Source organism: Phocoena sinus, chromosome 4, assembly GCF_008692025.1.
Source record: "Phocoena sinus isolate mPhoSin1 chromosome 4, mPhoSin1.pri, whole genome shotgun sequence".
NCBI classification, from domain to species: Eukaryota; Metazoa; Chordata; class Mammalia; order Artiodactyla; family Phocoenidae; genus Phocoena; species Phocoena sinus.
The window spans coordinates 79,057,535-79,066,984 of NC_045766.1; the positions used below are offsets into that span (position 1 = coordinate 79,057,535).

At 40.6% G+C, this 9,450-nt stretch overlaps 1 protein-coding gene across 2 annotated transcripts; it reads left to right on the forward strand.

Moving 5' to 3' along the window:
• The first annotated feature begins 223 nt into the window (after positions 1 to 223).
• LOC116753556 (cytochrome c oxidase copper chaperone) lies at positions 224 to 9,221 on the forward strand. 2 transcript variants are annotated; one of them, XM_032631436.1, is made up of 4 exons: positions 224 to 308; positions 1,744 to 1,944; positions 4,091 to 4,179; positions 9,084 to 9,221. In XM_032631436.1, the coding sequence occupies exons 2-3, from the start codon at positions 1,838 to 1,840 to the stop codon at positions 4,173 to 4,175; spliced, it is 192 nt and encodes a 63-aa protein (XP_032487327.1). In that variant the 5' UTR covers positions 224 to 308; positions 1,744 to 1,837; the 3' UTR covers positions 4,176 to 4,179; positions 9,084 to 9,221. The 2 variants fall into 2 exon arrangements, with proteins under 2 accessions (XP_032487327.1, XP_032487325.1); XM_032631434.1 differs by lacking the exon at positions 224 to 308 and having other exon boundaries at positions 1,700 to 1,944.
• The last annotated feature ends 229 nt before the right edge of the window (positions 9,222 to 9,450 follow it).

Consider the following 9,450-nt stretch of genomic DNA (forward strand, 5'->3'; position numbering starts at 1 on the left):
AGGCTCTAGGAAATGGGAGGAGATTTTCAGGGGCAACTGGGGCACATGCAGTCTTCCACACTTCTTTGCACACTGCATGGATTGTGCCTAGCAAAGTGCAAGTTTCCCCCCTGGGTGGAGATTTTAGCATAGTAATGAAGCAAAGGTAACTTTTGGACACTGCCAGGTTTCACCTGCGCAGAAACATTTCTGTGGTGAAGTCAGAGCCGGTTCAGGTTGGTTGACCACTGCATGTTCCTGGAAGCACAGCTGTAAAACATCTTTGACAAGTACCAGGTGCTTTGAAATAAGCAAAGAGATAAATCAAGGTAAGGATCCTTTAGCTCTTAGGGGCAGGTATGGGTAACAGTTTAAATAATTTAGCATGTCCTTTGTAAATCCTCAAACCTTTATTTTCATGTAATTAACTTCATCAGTTTTTTTTACTTACGTGTTCTTTTGAAATGTCGTCTAACAGGTTGTTCCGCACCCTTTGGTATAAAGATAATCTCCTCTACTATCTTCTATTAATTTCTTAGTTTGTCCTTTCACATCTAGATGTGGAATTTAATATTTTCCAGTTTATTTTCTTTTCCCCATTGATTTGTTGAACTGTGTTTATAGTATACTACATTTCCAAGCGATATCGACGTTGCCAGTTCAAGAAGCACTCTGAGTAGCAAGATAAGTGAACAGCTAGTTGAAAGAATAGTGGATAAGGGTGACTTCAGGAGAATGTTAAGGGCAGGATGTTGTATTATTAAACATATCAATGCAGAATGAAGTAAAAATCATGCTAATTAGTAGTTTTTAGATGACGAAATGGGGATGGTCTCAGTATCTTCGAAAATACACACATAGAAATTACTCCTACGCGGCACCAGTTCACAGACACACCTCAGGATTCCCTGAGCTAAATCTCTGAAATACAGAAACAAACCTCGGTTAGGTGATACTGAAAGTTTTATTACCCAAAACTTCTATCCCTAGGCAGCTATTTTACGAACGCCTGGAAGTCCTGCTTTAAAAAATAAGTTCATTCTTTCTCCAACAATTCTCTGCAGAAAAAAACGCAATGGTTATGGGCATTATATTGCAAATAACGTAGGCACCAGTTTACTTATCTACTTAGGTAGATAGGTGTTAACTGAATTTGAGAAATGACAAGGAAAAAGCATTTTTCTAACTGGTATATTTGCCTTGTGACTGGACGATTCATACTGAAATCAAATCAGTTGGAGAGGGAGCTATGAATACCAACTAGCTGAGGATTTAAAGCGTGTGGGGTGAGGTATGAGTAGCAGAGGAATTTTTTTTTTCTTCAAAACTTGTGAATTGGATTGTTCAAATTGAAGGGGGGTGGAGAGGACAATAAAAAGGCAGAGAATGCTGAGCATAAAATACTGGAAACGAATCTGATATTCAAGAAGAACTGGCTTTCGCTAGTGGTTTCTCTTGTTTGGCTTGGACAAGTCATTTCACCTTCTCGGGCTTCGGTTTTCGACATTCGTGGTGGGTGTAGGGTTGAGATATCTCTGAGTAGCCTTACTACTTTCATCCTCTGTGGGTCCTCCCCAAGTCGATTTACAAACTCTCAGCACTTTCATCTCACCTCTCTGCGCCTGCGCCGAAGAGGCGCTCTCGCGTTAATGGCTTTATTTTGCCTCTTCTGCGCACGCGCCTTTTTTTTTCCCTTTTAATCCCTTCTCCTTCCCCTCACCCCCAATTGTCAGAGGGAGGTAGGACTTCCTGTTCTTTTCACAGCGACTGCCGGAAGTGATTGCGGGCTAATCGGCGGCGTTTGCGGAGGCTGAAGAGTTTTGGGAGTCTGCACTAGTTGCTGCTTTTGGCGCGAAAAATGCCGGGTCTGGCGGCCGCAAGCCCTGCCCCATCTGAGTCGCAGGAGAAGAAGCCTCTGAAGCCCTGCTGCGCCTGCCCGGAGACCAAGAAGGCGCGCGATGCGTGGTCAGTGCGCAGTTAGGGAGGGGGCGGCCGGCAGGCTCCGCGCGCTGCGTTCGGGCGCCTCTGCGCCGCATGGAGCTGGTCGTGGCCCTCGCTTTGTCGTGCGGCGCCCTTGCGGGTTGTAGAGCCCGGTGGGGTTCGCAGTCAGCTGTCTGTAGACTGAGCCTATAGCTCAGGCTGGGGAAACATGAGGGGATTGGAGAGAGATCGGATTGACCCGGGCTCGCTTCGTTCGTTCATTCTTTACTGCAAAGGGTTTCTCAGCATCTGTTATAGGTCAAGCAGTGCCTTAGGTCCGAAGACGTAGAAACGGGTAAAGATGCTGCTTGATTTAAAGGAGCTTAAAGTTAATGGAGCATTAAAGTTAATGATTGCTGTACCAGGTTTGGCAGTATCAAAGAGTAAGTTTTCTGGTAATTTCTCCCAAAATTTAGACATAGTAGGACACAGGACAGGGTACGTTTCTTAACACTAGGGAAGATCCCCGTAACCCCACCCCTTTTAGATGATTTAAAAATCAACCAGGCTATGACATAGATGACATTACAGTGTTGAGAATAGTACATCTACAGTACCATCAACCCGCAAAAGGTTTTGTTTGTTCTTATTGTATACAGCTATTGTATACAGCAAGGGCCCCCAACCGGGCTGCACAACGAGCCATGAGCTACAGGCCATGAGCTGCGAGGGAAGCTTCATCTGCCGCTCCCCAGCTCCCCATTGCTCTCATTACAGCCTGAATCATTCCCTTATCACTCACATTACAGCTTGAACTAACACCTATCTCCCCCAACCCCGACCCTGTGGAAAAATTGTCTTCCACAAAACTGGTCCCTGGTGCCAAAAAGGTTTGGGACCGCTGGTATACAGCCTCTATTGTGGAACAAATCTCAGAAGAAATCTTCAGTTAATGTGAATGTACACCTCTTCCTCCAGCCCCTTTTTGTCCTCACATAGAAAGTAAAGAGATCATAAGTGGCATAGAGGGGGAATAAAGTTATAGTAGCTCAGTGCTTTTTATTAATACTCAGTACTTTGCAAATAATACTGTGAAGGGAGAATTGAAAGACTACTATGATCGGTAACAATACTTACACACGTTAAGTACTTATTGAACCTTCAGATATTATTGTATCATGATTAAGAGTCTGGGATCCAGTGTCAGGGTTTGAATTCTGGTCCACCAAACCAGCTTTGTGACCTTGAGGAAATTTGTTAACATATCTGCCTCATATCTGTAAAGTGGGCCTAATAAAAGTATCTGCCTCCAGGATTACTGTGCTATAAGCCACATCATGTGCCTAGCACAGTATTTACAGCATTCAGTGAACTATCAGGGAGGGCTAGCTATTAGTTTCATAAGGAGCTTGCTATCCCAAGCAGACAGCCCTTAAAGTTATTGAAGGATATGTAGGATTTAGAAGGAAGGAGAACCTACCTTTCTTTAAATTACTTCTGCATCAATTATCTCTGACCACTATGGCTTCTCCCGAAATATCTAGAGTCAGGAGTCATTTTTTTTTTGTAGTTGAATTTGGCTTAACTTGATTCTGTGCTAAAATTACATTTTCAGGCCCTTAGAAATAAAGCTGTGTGGTCCTAGTCTTTCCTTTGTGAATTTTATAAGTAAAAAGTTCTTTGATCATCATGAGTGGGGCTCATCAGGCTGCTCTTGGCAGCCAAATGTTTTTTGCTCTTTGTGTTGGGTGTCTTGTGGTTAGAAGTAGATTTACTTAGGTGTATTTGAATGTAGAGCAGAATCAAAATTTAATTCCTCTGGGATAGGCAAAAAATTAAGCTCTTCTTTCTGTCCATTTAACATTAACTTTTTATTCAGTTTATTTCATTATAGAGCGGTATTATTCCTTGGATATTGTCTAGAGGCAATATTTAATATGCATAATTATTTCTTCTAATCAGATTCCTCCTTCCCCCCCCACAAAACTAGTTATCTGTGGGACATTTTCATGGGCAAGGAGGTATCACAGGAGCCAATAAAACAAAGCCATTTGGTATAATACCATTTTTTAAAACTCCAGTTGTATTCAGTGAGATCCGTGTTCGGCCTCACTCCCCATCACTGTCTTGCATGCTTATTTACCACTAATGTGCCTACTTTGTTAGATAACAAGTACATTTTGTTTTATAGCATCATTGAGAAAGGAGAAGAGAACTGTGGACCCCTAATTGAGGCCCACAAGGAATGCATGAAAGCCCTGGGATTTAAGATATGAAATGGTGAGCATGCTACTCTCTTATTGGGAAGGTAATACATAGGCTGATTGCTTCAAATTTGTGTATTGCTTTACAGATTTAGTGATCATTGGGCAGCATTCTGTCTGAAAGGTAGTTCACCTGGTTAACCTAACATGCCTAAGTATCACTGGCAAGATAACGTCTCAGTTTCTAGTGTACGGAATAAATGATGCTAATAAATTGAGAGGGGTGGGACTTCCCCGGCTGTCTGGTGGTTAAGACTCCACGCTTCCACTGCAGGGGACCTGGGTTTGATCTCTGGTTGATAGGGATCCTGCATGATGCATGGTGCAGATGAAAAAAAAAAAGTTAGAGGTGTTTGGTGGATTTGGGAAGGGGAGAATTAAGCTTTCAAGAAAGGGCTTGGCAAAAGCCTTTAGAGTTATGTTGGAGACAGAGGAATCACGGCTTAGGAAGTTCAAAATATTCAGTTGTCTGACTTAAAAGGGAAATGTTCTCTATTTTTTGTTTCTAATCTTGTGAGTTTTTAGGACGTGTTTTTAAATACGGAGTGGGCAGCACATGGAAGCATTGCTTTCTGCAAAACAGAAATGGAATTGTTGCAGTTTCTTTTGTACCATGCTTTATTCTAATAAAACTAAAACCTCAGACCATTGTCTGAAGAACTTTGAATTCAAATTTTAATGCTGAAAGGGACCTTAAGTGATGTGTATACGATACCACAAATAAATTATCTCCTTTTGTTTGGAACCTCTTCCTTCAGATAGCAACTTGACTTATTCCCTCACTTCAGATCTCTTTTCAGATCTGTTTTCAAGCCTCCTAATTGGAGAGGCTTTCCCTCAACATTCCATCTAAAATAGCATCCGTTCCCCATCTATCCCCACTCTATCCTGGCACTGTCCAGTAGAACTTTCTGTGATAATGAAACGTTCTGTGCCTGCACTCTACAATATGGTAGCCACTAGCCATATGTGGCTGTGGAGCCCTTGATATGTGGCTAGTAAAGCTGAGGAACTGAATTTTTTGTATGTTTGTTTTTTTATTTTAATAGCCACATATGGCTAGTGGCTAGGCTACACCATTGCCTGCATATTTTGTATTTATTTATCATCCGAATTGCTTTACTTCAATTAGAATGTAAGTTCTGAGACAGAAATTTTCTGTTTACTCACTGGCATACCTCCAGGACCAGTAACAGTGCCTGGCACATAGTAGGTGCTCAATAGAGGAGTGTTAAATCAATAAATGAGGAAACTAAGGCCTATAGATATGAAGTGACTTCTTTTTTTTTTTGCGGTACGCGGGCCTCTCACTGTTGTGGCCTCTCCCGTTGCGGAGCACAGGCTCTGGACACGCAGGCTCAGCGGCCATGGCTCACGGGCCCAGCCGCTCCGCGGCATGTGGGACCTTCCCGGACCGGGGCACAAACCCGTGTCCCCTGCATCGGCAGACAGACTCTCAACCACTGTGCCACCAGGGAAGCTCTGAAGTGACTTCTTATAGGCAGGGTCAGAACTGGAACCTCTGTCTCCAGAGGCTCCCACTGCTTGGTGCTCTTACTCCCCTGTAAGATCCACACCACACCACCACTTATAACTTAATAATAGCTGAGAGATAATGCGAAAGCTACATACCAATGTAGGAGTAATAGAGAGCCTGGCTTCTTTCCCTTTCACCTCTTTCCTGCCTCTTTGGAATTTTACATGTGGCCAGTCTTCCTCACTGAGCTGTGAAAAAGGAGGGATAAGGAACCTGTCCCCAGCTGATAAGAAGTATCACTGTGTAGTGGAAAACAGTCTAGGCTGGAAGTCCTGAGGCTTAACTTTGCTTCTCCTGTTCTCTAGCTTAGCATGTGTTTCACTTTAGCTACATCTGTATTCATCAAGACATTAATCCTGTCTGGATTTCACTTTTTTCATTTATAAAAAGAGAACCATAATATATTTTGTGATTTTACACATGGTATGATATCTGTGTATACAAGATATACTTAAGTGCCTTTAAGATTAGATGGTTATTTAAAGAAATCCCATGGTGAATCATTTTGTAAAATAAGTAAATATGGTTGTGGGGAGCTGTTCTTAAAAAGTTTTAACTATTGATTATTTCAAAGACATGAAATCTCAACATTTGTACATGATTTCCTTGTTCCTAATCTAACTTTCTTCCTAGTCAGTTTTGTTAGCTGTTGCTTAGGGTTAAGCCTGCCTTGACAAAAAGGGTGATTTTTAAAAATGCTAATTTTTAGGAGCATCAGAAGTCTCTTGGACTTCATGTGGACCTCACAGGTGATACAATTATTGCTATAACTAGCATATATTCACGAGGACCAGAAGATACCATGGTTTTCTATGTTATTGGGACAGAGTAAGAGTGATTCCTGTGTACTTCACTTGTGTATAAAAGAAAATGCAAGAGCTTTGGACTTAGAAGACCTGATGTTTAACTGATTGTACGATCTTGGGCAAGTCCTTAACTTTCTGAACCTTAGTTTTCTCATGTGTAAAGGAGAGAGAACAGTACATGACCAAACTACTTCATTAGAGTCATTATGATGATTAAATGATATACGTGTGAATAGGCCTTGTAAACTGTCAAAGAGAAACCAGAACAGAAGCCATATCTTGGGAGTCACGGATAGCAGACATTCTACTGAGGTCTGTTTAATATATGTCCTGATTATTTTTGAATCCTGGTTACAAAAAGAAGAATCTGAATCCACATAGGGCCTTTCCAAGAATTGAAAATAATCATTTTTAAATTTTCAGCATAATACTACTTTTGGAGGAAGAACATATGTTTGGATCTACATTGGTCCCAGGTGTCCTATTTCCCTGGCCCCCATGGGGAAATGGAAGGACAGTGAAGTCAAAAAAAGACTTTCTCAAGTTAAGAGTGGATAGGTGGTGGCATTCAAACTAGAATCTAGGTCTTTTTTACGCTCCAAATCTCAAGCACTTTATACTTCACTCCTTGCACTTAATGAGATTTTATTCCAACATATTCATTTTTAGGATTACACATAGTCTTGAACTTCAATCCTAAAACTTTATTTTGAATGCTAATTACAAAGACCTGTTGCTGAAATGCATACGTGTATATAACTCAGAAACCAGGTCAGTGACTGTAGGGTAAAATCCAGTGCTACTGTCTGCACTGTTATAAGGTAAACTTAACTAAATTGGTATCTCTTAGACTATTAGACCACATTTTTCCGAGGATAGCTTCAAAGGAAAAATATTTTGCAATCTTAGATCTTCCCAGTAATGATCATGAAACTTCCTTAATTCAAAAACCTTTGTAGATTTTAATGTTATTTTCTAAATAAGATAGATCTTAATTGTACCTTGAATCCAGTAAATTGGACTTAGTATGAAAGCAAGTGTACCTTTATAATCACCCGAGGAATGTTTTCCAAAATTCACAAGCCTGAGCCCTGAACTGTACCGGTTGACTCAGAAGCTCCTAGATAATTTTCAAGTGTCCCCCTCTTTAAGAACCACTGGCTTAAGCTGAAGATGTAGTAGGGATGGTATAAATAAATATAAATTGTCTAAAGATTTAATAGCAGCAAAGGCAGAGACTTGAAAACTACTCGTAAGGAATAACAGGGTGTGATGGTGGTGATTCTAGTCACTTCTATCTTTTGACTGCTTCTTTTACTGAAAGAGAAACTAGAGGAACCTAAAACCTGCTTAGAAATGTAAAGAGGAAATGGCAGCTGGTATCTTTCTGCCTTTAGGAGCCAGGAGGAACCTAGAGAATCCAGCTCGGGGGCTAAAATCATTGAAAGAAATTAAAGGACCGGCACTGAGTGGTGGTGATACTCCGTATTTATTAAGCTTAACAGAACTTAATAGTTCACACACACAAAACGCACACAGAGACAACTGATGATGTATGAAAATATGATCTTGAGAGTCAAGAAAAAGGGTCATTTCTGCTATTTGAACATTTATTCATTCAATAGATATCTATTGTTTAAAACTCTAGAAAATGCCAAGATGAGAAGACACAGGGTCTCTTCTGTCAAGGACTTTGTACCCAGAGGCTTTCAGTGGGTAGCCCCTCCTGATGTATAGTAGCCAGTAGCAATGCTATATAGACTGCTATCTCTTGAAATGTTGAGTGGCTTCATTTTTGCTTATCTTTAAGTGTATTCTTCCTTTGAGCCTTAGAAAAGAGAGAGTTTATATATTTATATTGTTGTTAAGGTTTATCTTCTTTTCTAAACCAAATGCAGGGAATAGCTAGGTGAGGGAAGCCCTTGAATTAGACTTGAAGAGTTGGCTAGCCCAAATTACTCAGTTACCTTTATAGCATTGTTCCTGTCTTCTGGGATGGGGGATGGGGGTGGGGGTGGCATGGCTGCCAGCTGTCTGGAGAGAAGCCTGGTACACCAGCAGCCCCATCCTCTGCTGCTCTCCCTTTTTGATCTTTCCAAATTCATTTCAGAAATGTTACCCTTACTTTGCCCTTGGGATTGAGTAACTTTCCACAGGAGATGCCTGTGTACAGAGCTGACCTTCTGCCTTCCACTTCATGGATCTTTGGCAAACACTTGAGTCAGAACGGAGGAGGCTACAGGTCTCTTCTCTTTAGTATCTGCAAAAGTAAACTCCCTTAGTCTTTGGTGGAAGATGTTTTTGAGAAAATAAATAAATGTATAGTTTTTACTTCAACAAAGACTTTAAAGGTTAAACCTTGTAATGGATTGAACAGTTTCTGTGATGTTTTTATTTAAACAGAACTAGAATTTTAAAATGTGGATCTTTTGTTTCATGACTGGTTTAGAATAATTATGGCAGTTAGTTAATAGTCCTCAGCTGAGGCATTCATTTCTAGCATCTTTAATTCCCTGACTCCATAGGTCTGACATGATGCTTGAAACCTGTCTTTCTAAAATACATCTTTTTCTGCAGGTGGTCTGCTCTGGGAATTAATAATTCCTGAAAAATGAAGAAGACTTAATAACTTTGGGAGCTCTTTGATGAACATTGATAAATTTAAAAGTATTTATAACTTATTAAAAAAAAAGAGAATATCCCTGGTCAAAAGTCTTCAGGTGTGTTTCTTTTTGTGTTCCTCACATGGCGTTTATGTATTTATTTTTCTTATAGAATACCTGTGGCCATAATTCAAAAAGAGTTATGTACCACAATGTTCATTGCAGTTCTATTTACAATAGCCAGGACATGGAAGCAGCCTAAGTGTCCACTGACAGATGAATGGATAAAGAAGATGTGGCACATATATACAATGGAATATTACTCCGCCATAAAAAGAAAC